Source organism: Heterodontus francisci, chromosome 32 (genome assembly GCF_036365525.1).
Source record: "Heterodontus francisci isolate sHetFra1 chromosome 32, sHetFra1.hap1, whole genome shotgun sequence".
Taxonomy (NCBI): domain Eukaryota; kingdom Metazoa; phylum Chordata; class Chondrichthyes; order Heterodontiformes; family Heterodontidae; genus Heterodontus; species Heterodontus francisci.
This window is the reverse complement of record NC_090402.1, coordinates 30,546,034-30,566,819: the sequence shown is the minus strand read 5'-3', so window position 1 is coordinate 30,566,819 and position 20,786 is coordinate 30,546,034. Positions and strand designations below refer to the sequence as shown.

The 20,786-nt window shown below is 42.1% G+C and overlaps 1 protein-coding gene across 3 annotated transcripts in view; it reads left to right on the top strand.

Annotated features, from left to right (window-relative positions):
* The window catches only part of rgs3a (regulator of G protein signaling 3a), a 401,039-nt gene that overhangs the window by 39,556 nt on the left and 340,697 nt on the right, over positions 1-20,786 (top strand). Inside the window, exon 1 of one of the 3 annotated variants that reach the window (XM_068012623.1) lies at positions 3,271-3,367. The exons of the other annotated variants lie outside the window; for them this stretch is intronic. Coding sequence (XP_067868724.1) covers positions 3,286-3,367 — 82 coding nt within the window. The 5' untranslated portion in view covers positions 3,271-3,285. Of the gene's footprint in view, positions 1-3,270; positions 3,368-20,786 lie in introns of those variants that run through there. 3 annotated transcript variants of the gene reach the window in all.

The following is a 20,786-nucleotide window of genomic DNA, read 5'->3' as shown; positions in this document are numbered from 1 at the left end:
CTCATTATTTGAGGAATTGTGAATTGAGCTTAACAGTGTGTAATCACCAGCAAACAGCCCCACTTCTGACCTTGTGATGAAGGGTAGGTCATTGCTGCAGGTAGTTGGGCTTGGGTTTCTGCCCTGAGGAATTTGGGTAGCGATGTCCTTGCATCACCAATGGGAAGTTTATAAACTTCAGAACTGCAGAATGATAGCAGCATTATTCAGACAGTCTCACAGCTAGGATGGGGACACTATTCCTAACTCTCCTTCTATATCACATAACTTTGTAATAAGCAGTCATCATTTTGTTCTCTTGTTTCATGTACCCTCCTTTCTATAGTCAAGCAAATGATCCATGAAACTTTTTTTTTAGATTGATTTGTTCTTGCTACCTCTCCCTGCCCCAAGGGACCTTCTTTCCACATCTTGAGTAATCTGCTTCTGGATGCTTTTTAAAATACTTTTTTCTGCCACAATGACTTTTTTAAGCTGTTTGGGAGCCTGCTAGGTTATTCTAACTCTAAATAGTCCAGAGTTCCCAAGCAAGGAAAACTGGCAACAAAGCATAAAGATTTTAGGGAGAGAGAGCTCACTTGTTAGTGAGTCCTCTAAAAGGTGAATCAACCTCATGAAAAACAACTCTCTTTACTAAAGCCTTTTAAAGGAAAAACTGGATTAATTGGTAATGAGCAAGCCTAGTATATGGCATTAAAGTTGGACATCTAAAACATCAAGCAGACTTGTACATTATAAGTTTACCTCCCATTCCACCATGCTTAAAGTAATTGCCTAACACATTTATGACAAAGAAACTGAGGAAAGAATTGCTGGCCTGTATTACCTGGAAACCAGCATACTAACATAGCAGTAACTACCTTGATAAAGTTGCATGCAGACAAGCAATTGTTGCTAGAACTCCATGCCTCCAGCTTGTGCAATCACCATTTGTTGGGAAATGATGTGTGTCCATCATGTGATCACAAAGATAGTGGCAGTGCAAATTGAAATTTTATAGTGAATTGTGTTGCTCAGTATACCACACAGAAGGATTACCTGATAGCTGCTGCTTTTCTGTTGACTCTACATTTTTTAATTGTCAGTCCACCAATTAGTTGCTATCCTTGGAAAGAAGGTATGCTGGATTGCTTTTGTGTTGAATTGACTCCAAGATAACACACTTGTTAATCAAGAGGTTCGACTTTAAATGATCCCTCTGTGTTGGCCTTGTAAATTTGACACTCCAGTTAGGCAGATACATAGTACTACAGAGTGTTATTGATTATTGACCAGCCAGCTTGGTTTATTGATGGTACCTGAAAGGCTAGACCTAGGGTATTGTTTCTGCACTTCTCCAAATAACCCTCCAATGGGTAGAGTAATCATAACCGGAAAACAACTGGAAGCTTATAGTCCACGGTAAAGTGCTCTGTGCTGGTGAGCTGCATACTTTTGGCTGGGAAAATACAGCAAAACCCCACATAACACTGGATCCTGTATGGGTCATGAATCTGCCTGGCCAAAAAAAGATAAACTTTCTGTATTTTGCATTTACCATCATCTTACAGCATTTAGAATTTGTTTGCAGATTAAAGGAGTTTTCTACCTCTGAAAGTAGTTAGCCTACTCTTAGGGCTGAATGGCAGCGAGCTTAAAAGAAGGCATGGCGCACGCATGACTTGCACGCCGCTGATCAGCCGCGATATTTCGCGCGAAGGCTCATTTAAATGGAGGGGCCGAAACGGCTGCCCCCGATAACGAAGAGGGGATGGCCACTCCGTCCCCCGCAACAGCATCCGGAGCCACTGCACAGGCTTTGGCGCCATTTTTAAAGGGCTTCAAGCCCTGACAGATGATTTCAATTTTTAAAGGGAACACCACCTTTTATTTCAATAAAAACAGGTAATTAAACATCAAAGCCCCTCCTCCAACCGCCCCCCCCCCCATGATCAAACAATGCCCTCCACCACCCTGCCCCATCCCACCCCACCGATAAACCATATTTTCCCAGTCCTGACCTTTCACCCCCAAATTTCATAATCTTAACCCTTCAACCCCTTCCTACCATCCTCTCAGCCAATTGAAACAGTTTTCACCGCTCCCCCCACCTCCCGCCCTGAGAAGTTCACTCCTCCCCTCTCCCCACCAGTGTCACGCCCCAGATTTCCATAGGGAGATCCGAAGGCGTGGGAGTTCCGACCGGTGGCTGGAATATCTGCGTGGGACAGCTGTTGGGACCAAGTATGTTTATTTGAATTGATTTCAATATGGAGATGAAGGCTGCGCCATGGAGCGGCAGGGTCGGGATAGCACCGAGGTCTCATTGCCGCCAGGAAAATGTGACGGGTCCTTCTCGGCGTTGGGGGTCGTGGCAGGCCTCTCCCCAAAGAATTTTCCGGGCCCCGTCGCCACGACCCCTGACTTCGGAAGGCTGGTAAAATTCAGCCCTTAGCCTCTGTTTGTTCTACCTTTCTTTTTGTTTTTTGAGCACTATAAAGGAACTTCCCTGTCTGACCACATTATGATGAAATATTAATATATGTATATTACCTATGTTACTTTTTAGACTGATTCATAGCATTTCTGGCAGTTTCTGTTTCATTACTTACTTTCTGCTTGAAGGTAAAAGAGTGGGATAAAGGTTTTTTTTGAAAAACCTAGGTGTTGTTATGTAATCTTTTGATTGTAAAATAACATTGTACTGACAGGGTTTTGCAGCATTTCTTTCAAGAACATAGCTGTGGTGATCAGATAATGCCCCCGTGAACTGCAACTTAATCCTTTCCCAACCAGTTTAGTGAGAACTGGAATTTTTCTGTCATTCACTTGGCGGAGTTTTTAATTTTAGTTGCTTTCGTATTTAGATTATGGGGACAGTGGAGCAGAAATCAGGGGTGGTTATTACGATGTGATAATGCAAGATTTAAACCTTGATTAACCTTAATGATTGCTGCTTTTTCCTCATTGAATTCGAAGTCTGTTACTCCATTTCAGGATTTTGGAAGTGCTTCCCCACTGGATACCAGTGTGCTTCATAAGGAAATTTCTTCTTCAAAGCCAATCAATAGGTTTCTATCAGTGGAAAACAGGCATTCAAACAGTCACTCAGCCAATCAGAGCAAATGCTGTTCTCATCACTATGGTCACAAGAGTTCACATTCAAAGCAAGGGCGGTTAGCAGAGCTTGCTGGGAAGCTCAGCTGGTCTTATCAACCATGCTTGATACGTACTTTTAACGGCTTCTTGAGTTACTGATTTGAAACATTACGGATTCAAGTTCCAGCAGCATTGTAGGAACTAACAATGGAGCATGGCAGTGTTCACAGGGTTTCCTTTTGCAACAGATTTTCAAATGTTCTGGATTCTTTTTACCTCACTACGTTTGGTAAGGTACAAGTGACACTGGGACACATTTTATCTGTTCTGTTGAAACTGTTGAATAGTATATTAGTAAGTGTTTAAATGCCAATTCCCTGATCGCAAGCATTAAATGACTGGGGAAATGGTGCACAGACCACATTCTTGGACTCCTAGTTCTTGAAGTTTTAATAGCAACTTGAAACGTTTGAGCTAAAACTGAGTACTGTTGTTGCATTGAAATATTAAAAACTATGACTGACTTGTTTGGGAAGAAGTGCCAGGCACTGTGCAGGTTTCTGCATTGTGAAAATGGAAAAAAATAATTATTTAGCCTTTGTTAGTACTTGTTTTTACATAGTCTTTCTATTGTAGTTCTCCAAGTTTTAATTAGAAATTCAAAATCTGCTATGGTATGGATTTATTTAGGAATTTAAAGTATGATACAGCATTCATGATTATAATTCAACAGTATTCATAAGGAACATTGATGTTATGCAATATATAATTTATTTTGTATTATGTGATAACAAATGTAGAACAGATATAAAAAGTCTACAATCCCATCAATTTGGACTCTGGTACTTTGTAGCAATTTTATGTAAATGAACTGTTTTAGTGTCTGGGCTTAATTTTGTGATCCAAAATGTTTTACAAATGTAAAAGTTGATACATAGAAGACTGGGAATGTATATCAAGAGTGCAATTTATAAAAAAGGATGACAAGATATTCATGTCATCACAACTCGTGATTACGGCAAGTTGCTAACTTAAAACATGCTCTTGTTTTAGAAAGTTGGTGGTTGAATATGTAGCAACTTATTAAAAGGACTACACTAAGTTCAATATAAACCATGGGACAAAACTGAGATGATTTCAGTCTTGTGTGCAGTGTGTTAAATATTGAAAGCAGTAATTGAAGTGAAAACATTTATTGTATGTCTCCATTATAAATTGAACATAGTAATCAGTACTGTTAATATTGATAACATAGAAGTCAGTAGTCTCGACTGAACTGACAGTATTGCTGTAAGGAATGTGTACCAAAAGAGATACTTATTAAAATTACTGCATGTTTTAGCCCCAAAATGACACCTATATATAGTAAATATTTATCATTCATATAATTTGTGGCTGTGTTGATATTGCATACTTGGTATTGATGATGTGTGATCATTTGCATTGCACCAATGCCAAAACTTGCAGCATAAAGTTACAAAAAAAACTTTGCTGTTTTGTAGCACCTTATCACATCTCTTAGGATGTCCAAGCTACTTGTATCCAATTAATTATTTTTGAAGTGCAGTGACTGTTATTTGTGTAGGCAGACATGGCAGCAACTTTGCACACAGCAAGTCCAATAAGCAGCAGTAAAATGATGACCATTTAATTTGATTTTGGGAGTGTTGGTTGCGGGGGAGAATGTTGGCCAAAATACTGGGAGAAATAATGCTTCTCTTCAAATAAATGTGCTCATTTTGCAGATAGAGACAACTTGGTACCAGCTGCAAGACCATCTGAGAAGGTGATCTTGCAATGCCAGTGCTCTGTATCCTGCAGGTGATGCGGACCTGTTTTATTAAACTACAATAATCAGACTATGAACTATACAACCATTAAATTTCCAATGATGGATTAGAGCTGATTATCTTGTAACACAGTGGCGCAGTGGTTAGCACCGCAGCCTCACAGCTCCAGCGACCCGGGTTCAATTCTGGGTACTGCCTGTGTGGAGTTGGCAAGTTCTCCCTGTGTCTGCGTGGGTTTCCTCCGGGTGCTCCGGTTTCCTCCCACATGCCAAAGACTTGCAGGTTGATAGGTAAATTGGCCATTAGAAATTGCCCCTAGTATAGGTAGGTGGTAGGGAAAATATAGGGACAGGTGGGGATGTGGTAGGAATATGGAATTAGTGTAGGATTAGTATACATGGGTGGTTGATGGTCGGCACAGACTCGGTGGGCCGAAGGGCCTGTTTCAGTGCTGTATCTCTAAACTAAAACTAAACTAAATATTTCATCAGTAGAGTCCAGGGAACAGAGCACCACATGTGCATTTGAGTATTGATGTGTGGAATTCCACTTTTGTTCGGATAACAGTGACAAAAGTGAGTATAAAATCAGAAATTACGGTACAGAAAGAGAGCATTTGGCTTCAATTGGAGCTATTACTTCAGTCTCATTTCTCTGTCCTTTCCTGTAAGTTTTATAGACATAGAGCAACAGAACAAGAGCTGCCACTTGCATGACTTTTACTCAAAATCCAGATTTGGGAGAGCAATACCAAAATGAGCTATGTGTGCTGGTTGCTGACATTTATACTGTCCTGTGTCTGCTATCCTCTTGGCTTGTTGGCGGTCAGGGGAGAAAATAGAGACGTGGCTTAAAGTTTCTATGTGGAAGATCATATTTCCTTAATCAACCTCCAGTAGGCCTTTAGAAGAGTGAAGGCAACAAATAATGCTGAAACCGTCTCTTCAATTAAAAAAAATTGTTCTTCAAACAATTAATGACCAGTAATTCCTGTGTATACCTGCACTTCTTGTAATTGTCACAGTTTATTGTAATTACATGGCATGCTTTTTTGTGTCAAGTCAATTCCATCACAGTTGTCTGTCACACTTCCCTGAGTGATTAAGTTATAAGTTATTCTTTCTTTTTCTTTTGGGCCTCCTTATCTCGAGAGACAATGGATACGCGCCTGGAGGTGGTCAGTGGTTTGTGAAGCAGCGCCTGGAGTGGCTATAAAGGCCAATTCTGGAGTGACAGGCTCTTCCACAGGTGCTGCAGAGAAATTTGTTTGTTGGGGCTGTTGCACAGTTGGCTCTCCCCTTGCGCCATTAACTTATAAGTTATTATAAGTTATTAAACTTACCTATTCATTTCACTTAGCTCTGATTGAGGCCTTCAAGCATGGTCATCACTAGAAGCTCCCTCTCCCAAAGTCTCTCCTATGCCGTTAAGCTACAATTTACAATACCATACCAAGTAGGGAATGTATGACTCAAAAGCAAACCAAACATTATAACCCTACCAATGTGGAAATACTAAGCATATATAAAAAATAAGTTAGGCATAAGCACCAATTTTGTGAAATTGCTTTGAGCTGTCTTCGTAATGTTCCTCCAACCTGTAACACTTAAAGTAACATAACATAAGAAACTCTTAAAAAAATGACTGATTTTACAAATTTCAACTCATGTTGCCTGTGTGGTGCTGTAAATTGTTAGAAAATGTTTCGATATAAGGCTTTCTGCTGTGTGTGAGCTTGAGATTGAATTTGGAGTATTTGATAGGAGTTTGAATTATTTAGTTGGACGTTTTTTTTCTGTAATCACTTTGATTCCTCTTGGTAGGCCTGCTGTCCCTGCCAATCATAACAAGTCCGCTCTGTCCTCATTATGGTTTCATAAAGAATTTAAACTTCCTGGTGTTATGTTTTGGAAGCCTCACCCATACAGTCCAAACGCCTGGAAGTCTGTGAGGCAGTTTTTCTTTTGTATCATTCTATATAAACCATAAAGGTTTGCATTTGATCTAACATGAATTACGTAAATAACTACAAGGAATTGTTGGTTTCTGCAATAGTATTGCTGGAAACAGCAATATGTGTTCCTTCCCAATCAACATAAAAACCGTCTGTAAAAGCTTCTCTAGGTATGTAAAAAGGAAACATTTGACTAATGTGGGTCCATTACATGCAGAGTCAGGAGAATTTATAATGGGGAATAGAGAAATGGCAGAGAAGCTCAATGAATACTTTGTGTCAGTCCTCACTGAGGAAGATACAATACATCTCGCAGATTAGAGATTCAAGGGACATGGGAGAATGAGGAATTGAAGGGAATTAGTATTAGTAAGAAGGTTGTATTGGAGAAATTAATGGGGCTGAAGGTTGCTAAGTTCCCCAGGACCTGATATTCTACATCCCAGGGTGTTGAAAGAGGTAGCTATGGAGATAGTGGATGCATTGGTGATCATCATCCAAAATTCTATAGATTTTGGAACAGTTCCTGCAGATTGGAAGGTAGCAAATGTCACCCCACTATTTAAGAATGGAGGGAGAAAGAAAACAGGGAACTACAAACCTGTTAGCCTTACATCAGTGATAGGGAAAATGTTAGAATCTATTCTAAAGGATGTGAGAAATGGACACTTGGATAATAATGATCTGATTGGGCATAATCAAAATGGATTTATGAATGGGAAATCATGTTTGACGAACCTGTTGGAGTTTTTTTGAGGATGTTACAAACAGAATTGATAAAGAGGTTCGGTGGACGTAGTATACTTGGATTTTCAGAAGGCTTTTGATAAAGCCCCCCACAGAAGGTTGGTTAGAAAAATTAAAGCACATGGGATAGGAGGTAATATACTAGCATAGGTTAAGGATTGGTTAACAGACAGAAAACAGAGAGTAGGAATAAATGGGTCATTCTCGCGTTGGCAGGCTGTGACTAGTGGGGTACCGCAAGGATCAGTGCTTGGGCCCCAGCTGTTCACAATATATATCAAAGATTTGGATGTGGGGACCAAATGTAATATTTCCAAGTTCGCGATAACACAAAACTAGGTGGGAATGTGTATTGTGAGGAAGATGCAAAGCAACTTCAAGGGGATTTGGACAGACTTAGTGAGTGAGCAAGAACGTGGCAGATGGAATATGTGTAAAAATGTGAGGTTATTCACTTTGGTAGGAGGAACAGATGTGCAGAGTATTTCTTAAATGGTAAGTGTTTAAGAGATTAGTAAGTATAGATGTACAAAGGGACCTGGGTGTCCTTGTCAATAAATCACTGAAAGCTGACATGCAGGTAGCACAAGCAATTAAGAAGGTTAATGGTATGTTGATCTTTATCGCAAGAGGATTTGAGTACAGGAGTCGTGAAGACTTGCTTCAATTGTATAGAACCTTGGTTAGCCTGCACCTGGATTACCGTGTGCAGTTTTCATCCCCTTCCCTTAGGAAGGATATCATTGCCATAGAGGGAGTGCAACGAAGATTCACAGACTTGTTCCCGGGATGGCGGGACTGTGCTATGAAGAGAGATTGGGGAAACTGGGCCTGCGTTCTCTCGAGTTTCGAAGAATGAGAGTGATTTCATTGAAACCTACAAAATACTTAAAGGGATAGACAGGGTAGATGCAGCTAAGATGTTTCCCCTGGTTGGGGAGTCTAGAACCAGGGGACATATTTTCAAAATAAGGGGGAAGCCACTTAGGACAGAGATGAGGAGAAATTTCATTCCTTAGAGGGTTGTGAATCTTTAGAATGCTCTATCCCAGAGGGCTGTGGAAGCTCAGTCCTTGAGTATGTTTAAAATAGAGATTGACAGATTTCTAAATACCAATGACATCAAGGGATATGGGGATAATGTAGGGAAAAAGGCATTGAACTGGATGATCAGTCATGATCATATTGAATGTCAGAGCAGGTTTGATGGGCTGAATGGCCTACTCCTGCTCCTATGTTCCTATCATAGGAACAGGAGTAGCCCATTTAGCCCCTCAAGCCTGTTCCGCCATTCTATGCAATCATAGCTGATCTGCGACCTGATTCCATATTCTTTGCCCTGTAACTCTTTACATTTGGTTACCAAAAGTCTATCAATCTCAGATTGTTCTAATTTTTAGATTATGTTCACTAGTCCTAGACTCCCTAACCAGTAGAAATAGTTTCTCTTTATCTACCCTATCTGTTCCCCTTAATATCTTGAAAACTTTGATCAAATCACTCCTTAACCTTCTAAATGCCAAGGATTACATTAGTTTGTATAATTTCTCCTTGTAATTTAACTCTGAGTCCAGGTATCGTTCTGGTAAATCTACTGTGCTGCATTCCCTCCAAGGCCAGTATATCCTTCCCAAGGGATGCTAACCCAGGTGTGGTCTAACTGGAGCTTTGTATAGATGAAGTGTGGCCTCTATCCCTTTGTATTCTACTACTGGCATGTAAATAGTAAGTGAGTAGAAAGAGGTGGAGTGGGGCCTCTTAGGGACAAAGAGGGTAATATATGCTTAGATGCACAGGGCAAGGCTAAAAAACTTAATGAACACTTTGTATCGGTGCCCACAAAGGAAGAGGAATCTGACAATATCAGTAGAGGTGGACAGAGTAGATGCAATGGATAGGATAAAATTTGAGAGGGAGGAGGTACTGGAAAGGCTGGCTAGATAGAGTAGATAGGTCACCTGGTCCAGACGGCTTGCATCCCAGGTTGCTAAAGAAGTTGGGGTGGAGATAGTGGACGGGCTTGCCATAATCTTCCAATCTTCCCTAGATATGGGGAAGGTGCCAGAGGATTGGTGAAGGCTGCGCTTGCTGACAACACTACCACTAGGTGGCACTGCAGTGGCACATGTGCAAATGCAGCATGTGCCACTAAAACGTCACAGTCTGCGACTTCAGGCAGCTGCCAGGACTAAAGATGGCGCTGCTCAAATAATCACACGAAGGCAACCGGACCTAAACACATGGCAGCACACAATGGCAAGAGGGAGAAAGCGAGTGAGTGGGCCAGGAATGGGGGGGCAGCGGAGCGGAGCAGGGGAGCAGTGCGGGCCGGGCCAGGAACAGGGGGGTGGGGAGCGGAGCGGGCTGGGGTTGGGGGTGGGGGGGGGATGGAGCGGCTGACAGAGTGGAGCGGCCGAGGAGAGCAATAAGTGGGGAGCGGAGCGGCTGGAGAGAGCAGCGAGGGGGGGGGGGGGGGGGTGGTGGTGGAGTGGAGCGGCCAGCAAGAGCAGTAAAGCTGGGAGCGGAGCAGCAAAGCTGGGAGCGGAGCGGCAGGCGAGAGCAGCGACGGTGGGGGGAGTGGAGCAGCCGGCGAGAGCAGCAAAGTGGGGTGGGGGGGGAGCGGAGCGGCCGGCGAGAGGTGGGGGGTGGTGGGGAGCGGAGCGGCCGGAGAGAGCCACAAGGGGGGGAGCGGAGCTTTATGTATGGGTGAATACCCGTTAGCGTTGCATTGCAGTACACGTAAAGCGCAAGCGCAGAGGCCGACCATGCGCGTTGCAGGAAGATGCACACATCACGCAATGACGTCATCGGCGCGTGCGCTAACCAGTCCTGGCAAGTCGGAATGCAGCGCACGTGCAGAGAGCAGGAGCCCATCTGTGCATGTGCACGCTTTGACGCAGCCTGATGACGTTAGTGGCCGGCTGCGTTGTCAGAAATCACTTTGACTGGAGAATGGCAAATGTTGACATCCTTTTTCAAGCAAGGGTGCAAGGAGAGTCCTAGCAACTACAGGCCAGTTAGTTTAACATCAATGGTGGGTAAGGTTTTAGATACACTAGTCAAGGAAAAATCAACAGGCACTTAAAGAGATTTGAGTTAATTAAGGATTTGTAAAAGGTAGATCTAATCTAATTGAATTTTCTGATGAAGTAATAGAGAAAGGTGATGAAGGGAAAGCGGTGAATGTTGTCCATATGGATTTTAAGAAAGTGTTTGACAAAGTTCCACATAAAAGGCTGGTTAACAAAATTGAGGCTCATGGAATAGGAGAGTCATTGTCCAACTGGATAAAAATTTGGCTTAAGGACAGAAAACAATGAGTCATGGTATATGGTTTTCAAACTGGAGGATGGTAGACAGTGGTATTTCCTAAGCGTCAGTGCTGGGACCACTCATTTTTTGCTATATATTGTCAGGCAAACCCCCCCATCTGCCAAAAATGAGGAAAATTAATTTTGCCATATGAACATTGATTTTAAGCTATTGTTGGTGAAGAAAGAACTTGCTTTCAAAAACAATTGGAGACATTGGCTGGAGAGAGACATTAGCATATCAACAGACAAGTACTTCAAAGGACAACGGAGCTATTCCTTGCTCCAATTTAATCCACAATGGACTTTTGATTACCAGATGTTGAAGCATTCCAGGTTAACTACTAAGATGGCTGAATACACAAACAGACGTGGTCGGACCAGTTTGGACATACGGCTGGCTGACTGTTGGAGGTTTTTTGAATTTGAACTTCCAACAGGGATTTTGAACTGTTTTCTCCTGGACTGAGAACACCTCTCTCCTGTCTGCTCTCATCTTACTCTCACCAGCTTCAGAAACCATTGAACACATATGAACCCCAAGAGAGAAAAGTCTCCTCCAGTGAACAAGGTTTAAGAAGAATTCTGCGTCCCAACGAAAAGTAAGAGCTGTCTACAATCAGGTACTCTACGGCGAGTTGGAAACACAGCAACAGTAACAAGAAGCCCCCTTTTAGAGACAGCCTCAAACCTCTCCATACTATTTTTCTTCTCTTTTCTGTCCTTATTTGCATGTGTGTAGCGTGTGTGCATGCTAGTGTGGGCGCGTTGTATATCCGTAGACGTTAACCGTATTAGAGTTTAAGTTTAAGGTTTAATAAATTTCACTTTTCTTTAAACCTAAAGAATACCTGATGTGCTCATTTCTTTGCCTTATAATTGGAAAGCTGTGAACAAGGATTCATCAAAGGGAGAGCTCAAAACAGTGTGTTTAAAAATTAAACCCTGTTACAATAAGACCAGGTGAAGACAGTAACAGACCCCTAGACACCTTTCTCACCTGATTATAACAATATGAATAACTTGGATCTTGGAATACAGAGTAGAATTTCAAAATTTGATGATGACACCAAACTTGGAGGAGTGGCAAACAGTGAGGGTGATACGAACTGCCTGCAGCAGGACATAGATGGGCGAGCAGAATGGGCAGAGAGGTGGCAGATGGAATTTAATACTGACAAGTGTGAGGTGATGCATTTTGGCAGAAGGGATAGGGCAAGGCAATATAGACGTAATGGCACAGTTCTAAAGAATGTACAGGAACAGAGGGACCAGGGGTGCAGGTGCATTGATCTTTGAAGGTGGCAGGACGTATTGAAAGAGTGGCTAGCAAAGCATCTGGGACTTTGGGCTTCATAAATAGAAAGTCCCGCATAAGACTCTGTTTAAGTTGAAGCTCATAGTGTTGAAGGCAGATTATCGATCTGGTTAGGAAACTGACTTTGCGGTAGGAAAATGAGTGTAGGGATAATGAGCAGGTACTCTAATTGGCAGGGCATGACTAGTGTTCTGCAAGGATCTGTGTTCGAGTCTCAACTAATCAACAAATATATGAATGACTTACGTGATGGAATCGAAAGCTACATATCCAAATTTGTTGATGACATAAAGATAGGTCAGCAGTATAGATCGAAACATAAAAATAGAGATATTTATTGATTAAGTGAATGGGTAAAACTGTGGCAAATTGATTTCAATGTAGGCAAATGTGAGGTCATCCACTTTGGATCTGAAAAGGGTACTTTCTAAATGGTGAAAAGTTAGGAACAGTGGCAATCCAAAGAGACTTAGGGGTGCAGGTACATAAATTATTAAAATTTGATGAACAAGTATAGAAAATAATTTAAAAGGTTATTAGAATAGAATCATAGAATCATTTATGGCACAATAGGAGGTCATTCAGCCCACCGAGCCTATGCTGGCTCTCCGCCGAGCAATCCAACTAGAGTATTGCAAAAGCTTCTGGTCAGCACACTTCAGGAAGGATGTGAGGGACCTTGAGAGGGTGCAGAGGATATTTACCAGATTGGTTCCAAGGATGAGGGATTTTAGTTACAATGTTAGGTTGGAAAAGCTGGGGTTTTTCTCCCTGGAGCAGAGGAGATTGAGGAGAGATTTGAAAGAGGTGTACAATATTATGTCAGGCTTGGATAAAGTAGACAAGGAAAAACTGTTCCCGTTAACTTATGGTATAAGGACTAGGGGACATAGATTGAAGGTTTTGGGAAAGAGATGCAGGGGGAATATGAGGAAGACTATTTTTACGCGGTGAGTGGTAATGACCTGAAACACACTGCCCACGAGGGCGGTGGAAGCAGAGACAATCAATGATTCCAAAAGGAAATTGGATTGGCACTTGAGGGAAATAAACTTGCAGAGTTATGGGGGATCGAGTAGGGAAGTGAGACAGACTAGACTGGATTTTATTTGTTCATGCGTTGTGGGCATCGCTGGCAAGGCCAGCTTTTATTGCAATCCTTAATTGCTCTCTAGGAAGTGGTGGTAAGCCATCTTATTGAACCATTGCAGTCCTAGTGGTGCAGCTATACCCACAGTGCTTTTAGGCAGAGAGTTCCAGGATTTTACCCAGCAACAAATGAATGAATCATGATGTACTTCCAAGTCAGGATGATGTGTGACTTGGAGGGAAATTTGGAGGTGGTGGTGTTCCCATGCGTCTGCTGCCCTTGTTCTTCTACATGGTAGAGGTCGCAGATTTGGCAGGTGCTCTTGAAGGTGTCTGTGCGAGTTGCTTAAGATTCTGGTCCACGGTAACCTCAGGATATTGATGGTGGGGGATTGAGCAATGGCATTGCCATTGAATGTCAAGGGGAGATGGTTAGATTCTCTTTTATTGGAGATGGTCATTGCCTGGCACTTTTCTATGGAGCAAATGTTACTTGCCAGTTATCAGCCCAAGTCTGAATGTTGTCTGGGTCTTGCTGGGCATGGACTGCTTCAGTATCTGATCAGTTATGAATGGTACTGAACACTCCATCATCAGCAAACATCCTCACTTCTTACCTTATGAAGGGAAGGTCATTGATGAAACAGTTGAAATGGTGGGCCTAGGACACTGCCCCAAAGAACTCCTACAGCGATGCCTTGGGGCTGAGATGATTAGCCTTCAAAAACCACAAACATCTTCCTTTGTGCAACAATGACTGCAGTCAGTGGAGAGCTTCCCCCTTGATTTCCACTGATTTCAATTTTACTAGGGCTCCTTGATGTCAAGAGCAGAGCAGTCGCTCTCATCTCACCTTATCAAATGCCTTCTGAAAGTCCATATAAATGATAACATCCATAGATATTCCCTGGTCCACTACTTTAGTTACCTCTTCAAAAAATTTAATCAGGTATGACCTCCCTGTAATATTACTTGTCCCCTTGGTATGTGAACTATTGTAAGATGCATAGGACGACAAGTAATATCCAAAGAAAACATGGATTTTATTGTAAATTTACTGGAACATATACATACAGTGACTGCACGAGCACACCTACGCATATCTCACTGTTGGGCTCCACCCACATCTAATTGGTCACGTGTGACGTGACATCACTTCCTCTGGTAACCTTCATTTACAGCTTCTTAAGGTGGTCTGCTCTTAAGGTCGTCCAACAACATCCCCGCTTTTTCCAAAGATAAAAACATATGAAAAATATGCAATGATGATGCCTTTTGAACTAACTATACATGATTAAAACAAAACGTTATTTATAGGTCAGTAAGCTTAATACTCTCTAAAACTTAGAGGAGCTTGCTCATTCGTTCCAATCTTATCTTCAATCTCTTCGCAGAGCTGAGCTCATCTTAACAACTCCTCTGAGACGCTAATGGCTCAGATCGCTGTGCTCGTAGCTTCCGAATGTTCATCTTCAGACTTAGTCTTTGAATGTGGCCGTGATGCCTTAGTGTTGTTGCATGTAGTGTTATAGTATAGTTCTTGGAGTTGACTTCAGTTCCATCTGAGAATTACACCATTGGGTGTCTGGACCTCATTCGATCTAGGCTGGTCGCATATTGTAGCAACCTCTGCAGGATACCAAGTTCCTGACACGTAATTGAGGTCTCTGACCTTCTGTCCTACTTGCAGTACAGCTAATTCTGGCCCTGCTTGCCTGTCATATGATGTCTTTATCTTCCCTTGTTTAGGTAGATTAGAAAAATGATGACTGACAACATCACCAATCACGGCAATCCCTCTGGCTTCTGGGTGCTTGCTGCAATGAATTGGAGCCCTGAGCGAGACTCCCGGTCATATCGCCTCTTCGTGTCGAGACTCCCAGCCTTTGTGTCGTCCTTTACATGGATTGACCCGATATGCTTGACCTGCGTATTTTCTACCATCTTTGGTGTGTTACTGAATTCATGTATTGTGACGATTTGTGAACCTCGGCATACTGGAAATCCTGCGACAACTGGTCCAGTTGTGTCTACAGTATAAAACATTTGTGGTCACCATTCGGAGCTCCCATAGCTGTGCTGCAGGGTTATCGTTCCAATGCACCTGATTGGAGAACTATTGTAGGCAGTCAGCCTAGCTGTGGTGGGTCGTACCACAGATTCCCATTTCTTTAAGTATGCGTTCTTCAGTACATGAGTGGGCAGAATATTTGCACTTGCTTTGGCATCAATTTTCCCTCTGAGCTTATGCTTGCCACTCTTCTGAGGACGTGTAATCCTGATCATGGCGAATGCCTCAGATTGCGTCAGAGCATTGACATGCTGAACCAAGTTAACTATGTAGAATGCATGCTCACAGTTCGTATGAGTGCATTCTTCATTCATGGCCTCCTGGCAATCTATCTCTCTGCTGACCTGATGTACCTGCGTGGGCTTTTGTTGTGTGTTGGCATACCTTTTGTTGCATTTGCCATCCTATCTTGCAGACATTTTCTCTGCATGTGACCTGTCACCATTCCTGTGTGCAGTATCTGAGCTCGGCCTTCTGCACTGCCTTGTCCAGTGTCCTCACATGTCACAAGCTTTGCCACAGCTCCAGACAACTGCAAATTGCGTGAGTCAAGCCACATTTGCCATGTCCGAGCAGACTTCTGAGTGTTAGTTACCATACCCATTGCCGTAGCCGCCCCCAACTGTTGGCGTCCAGCTACGATGGCTTCAGATTTCCTTCCATTGTCGAGTAGTGTATCTATGGTGTGTCCTTTCTTCTTTTCTAGCAGGTCTTTTTGAAAGGTCTGTATTGGGTAGACACATTCCCACAATTCAATATCTGTGAAGTCGCATTCCTGCGCTTTGTCTTGGCACCTTCAATGGACTCACCTTGCCTTTGCCTGTAGGTCATAAACTCAAGACTATGTACTCTGAAATTTACCTTTACTTCCAGTTGCTGCTCCAGGAATGTCCATAGCTTGCTAGGATCCTTCTGATCCTCAGCTGACAACGCTGATGTATTGATCCATTGCAGGCCTTCGTTGCCAGTGCGATCTTGATTTTGATGTCTTGTTTCTCTGATTCGCTCACTCCTTGATCCAGAGAAAACAGTTCCAACCTTTGTCAAAACAGTTTAATACACGCGCTATGTCCGACGCCTTCTGATTTACAACTGAATATCTGAAAGCCATTGTCTTGATGATCTTGATTTTCATAAATATAGAACTTTTTACAGGCTTTCTTTTTCACGGCACACTTTGTGTTTCCTTTTTAAGGCAGATTCTCTTTTTGTGCAGGCCTGCCCCTTTTAAGAGTGAAATACTACAGCTTTCATTGTTTACACAGCTTGTTTTTTTGAAACCGAGAGAACAGCCCCTGGCTTACACAGCTGTTTGTTTTTTTTAAAACTCCGAGAGCTTTTTTAAAATAGCTGTTTTTTTAAAGAGAGCTGCAGTTTGCAGTACTGGCAGCTGCCATAGCCAGCCTTTTACTCTGTGATAGACCTCCAGAGTGTTGTCGAGTTCTTCCTGCTCTTTCCGGCTTAGGCCCCGCACATGAAGCAATAAAAACGGGAAAACAAGAACAGCAATGAGCTCAGCTACTGTTTTTTCAAATTTTTCAACCTATTGCCAGATTCGGTGAAAGCTCCACTCTGGCAGACTGCCTGCCGTACTCACAACACCTCTTGGGATCCTGTCTGTAGCCTATCTTGTTGAAGTATTGTGGGGCCTCCTGCTAACTGCTTTCCTGCTGGATCTTCAGCCACTCTGGCTTGCTGTTCTTTGTTCGCTGTTGGTGTGTTCATCAGAAAAAAACCAAACATTGCCACAATGTAATATTTTGTGGTCTTCAGCAAAAATATATCCCAAACATTGCTACCATATAATATTACTTGCCCCTTTGGTATGTGAACTATTGTAAGATTCACAGGACTGTCCAAAGTAATGTCCAAAGAAAACATGGATTTTATTATAACTTAACTAGAACATATCACGTGTACAAGAAGTGCGATAATGAAAAATTACAAACTGGAACTGGGGAGTTATAAAAGTTGACTTTGTCTTTTAAAAAAAAATGTTTCTTAAAAAGTGAACAATGTGCTCCAAAATGGCCATTGAAGGTTAAAAGACTTGGCCTTTGTACATTCAGACTGTCTGACAGGGACAAAGGAACATCTTCAAAACTAAGAGGTTTCAATTGTGCCCATCCTATACCCATCCTGAAAGATTCCTGAATTGAATGGGTTCTTCTGAAACAAAGAAGGTGTGAAATAGCCATATCCTAGGCCATTGGTATCAATACAGGGAAGAAAATACCTGCCTTCCAGCAGAGGTGTGTGTGTGCGTGTACACGTGTGTGAATACCTGAGTGGATAGGGTTGCAATAATTTTGGATTAAGGTATATTTATCAATAAATAATTGATTTTCTGTTTTAAACCTACAAGAAAACCTGTTGTCTGTTTATTTGACAAATAAAGCTCAAAGGGGTTAAACCCTAATAAGAAAATACAATTTCTGCGTTCAGGTGGGAGTTGAACACTGGGGACCACCTAAACCCCTCACCACATGGCCGTAACTGATATGCAGTTACTGTATGAGCACACCTACACATGTCTCACTCTCTGTTGGGCTCCACCCATAACTAACTGGTCATGTGCGATGCAACATCACTTCTTCTGATGACCTTTACTTATAGCTTCTTAAGGTGGTTTGCTGTCAAGGTCATCCCAAAACACTAGCCTTTACAAATACAAATCACATGAACTCCAGCTGTTCCTGAATATTTTTATTTATACAGCTTCTTGAAAGTAGAAAAATTTACTAAGGCACTTTGTGGTGTGGGTGGGGTGGAGGTTACTAATGAAGGAATGGACACTGGGCCTTAGATGACCAGATTCTGAGGGTTGAGTATGTCTGCTGACTCATACTGTACATCTCATCCAGGGTACGCAGCTCTTCATCTCAAACTCCCCTGGGTAGTGTCTTAGGGCAGTTGTTTGGGAGGGATAGAGCCAGTGCAGGTATTTACTCTGAATTGTTGGCAATGCCAGATGCTACGGGGTTTGTATCCTCTTCCTACAGCATATCTGGAGGAAGAAGAGTTTAGAATGGGTTTCACATTTAATTTAAGTCAAAAGAGTGATATTTCATCCAAGGAATGATGTGAAGGTTTCATGATTTAGTTCACTGACCATTAATGAAGGGTACAATAGAAAAAGTAGAATGTTATGACAAACTCTGAGGGGATAAGTGGTCTAAAGTTTTGATGTCCATTTCCTGCTGCTTATCGATCCAGACTACAAATCAATTGTAATCACATTGATTAATTTGATGATGATCAGTTTATTGTAATAATTATCACAGTTCAAGTGCAGACTTGAACCTAGTGGTAGGACTGGAAAATTGCATCCACTTTTAAATTTGGAGGGATGTCGATATTAAAGTAAAAGTGGCAAATAGGGAGACAAAAATGCTTTCAACCCTCCAACAGGCTGAAAGGGCATTGCATCCTGTTGGTAACTTTAGCCAAAGCTGAAGAAGGAAAGTAAAGCAGAGGGAAGCTCACTTTGCAGGAATGTATCTTCAGGTGAGAGTGCAGCACAGCACTTAACCCCGAAGTTTGCATTTGCTGAAGTGGAGATGGTGTTTCATGACATAGCTGTGAGGAGAGTGGTCTCTTTCCAACTCCACATAATCATTACCATTGGACAGTAATGCAGCATGCCTGGAGGTAGGCAGCAAATTGTGGCTATTGGCAATGGCAGTTCCAGCCTTGTCCTGCAAGTTAGCTGTAGGTATCCTTACATCAAATGGCACAGCTCTGCGTCTGGTTATCTTTATTGTTCTTGCAGTTATGTGTAGCGAATGTAGTGATTGGTGGGATCTTGGTTATGCCAGGTCTCGAGTCATTCCATGCGGTCTTCCATGTGCTTCCACTGAAAGCTTGAGGTGCTTGTGAAGTAACATCCAGCATTATGATTAGTCAGGTATTCACATATCTGTGCTTTTGGTGATGACATCACCACTTATCTTGGAAACTGAAGTGTCCACATGCATTAATCTGGGTGAAAGCAAGGTATGTTTACCTCCATCTGTTATTGTATCATACCAGTGAGTGGACATAGAGTACCACTAGTGTAACCTATTATGTCTGGTTGTCCTTTTGTTAGTTTTCTTCTCTCCAAAATTCTCAGAAATATTGGGATTTCCGCTGGAAAATCCATTATTGACATTTATAGAGCTGTAATGGAAAAAAAAAACTTACATTTAGATAGCGCCTTTCATGACTACCAGACATCTCAAAGTGCTTTGCAGCCAATGAAGTGCTTTTTGAAGTGTAATCACTGTTGTAATGCAGGAAACTTGACATTCAGTATTCTCACAGTGAACTCCCACAAACAGTAATGTGATAACGACCAGATAATCTGTTTTTGTGATGTTGATTAAGGGATAAATATTGGCCAGAACACTGGGGATAACTCTCCTGCTCTTCAAAATAGTGCCAGGGGATCTTTTACATTCACCTGAGCAAACATCTCATCCAAAAGACGACACCTCCAACAGTGCAGCGCTCCCTCAGTACTGCACTGGTGTCACCCTTGATTTTTATGCTGAAGGCCAGGAGTGGGACTCGAACCTGGAAACTTATGATTCCGAGGTGCAAGTGCTACCAACTGAACCATATAGAGGGTAAAAAAGCATTACAGCAGAAAAAGGAAGTGTGGAAATATTATGCAAAATATCCTGGAAATTTCCACTTATTCTGACTAGATCCACCAAACTTAGTTTGGCTTTAAGTTCAGCACCTAGCAGTCCTGGCTGCTCAGTATGAAGGGCACTATATAATTTATGCTGAACGGCAGGACATCCAGATAAGTGTAACTCGGATTTTGCACTGGTTCTTGTAAGCATCCGGGACAATATTGTTAATTTAGTAAGGGAACAATTTGGAACTGGTGACAACAGAATGATTCAATTTGATAAAATCTGGTAATTAGTGCTGGTTAGGAACTAAAATAAAATTATTTGTTTTTTTTAAAAAAGGAATCTATAAAAGAATGAATTTGGAAGTATTACTACAAACTTCTCATGAGGATAAGCGTAACTTTTTAAAAACCATAATACTGAATAAACAGGATGGGGGGAATTTTATGGGGCCTGCAAGCACAACCTTTATGGCAGGTCGGGTGACTGAATTAGGCTGAGGTGATATTTTGCATTCCCAACGGCAGGTTATATTTTTGAGATGAAGTTAGCAGTTTGTTTGCGGCAGGTCGATGTTCACACCATTCTGTGGCATGTTCCAGTTTTCCATACATTTGCATAGCATGATAGCATGAATACGTTGTCCTCACCAATCTACCTATTGCAGATGCATCTGACAATGATGGTACTGGTAGGAGTGACCACCGCACAATCCTTGTGAAAACGAAGTCCTATTTTTACACTGAGGATACCCTCCATCATGTTGTGTGGCACTACCACTGTGCTAAATTGTATAGATGCGG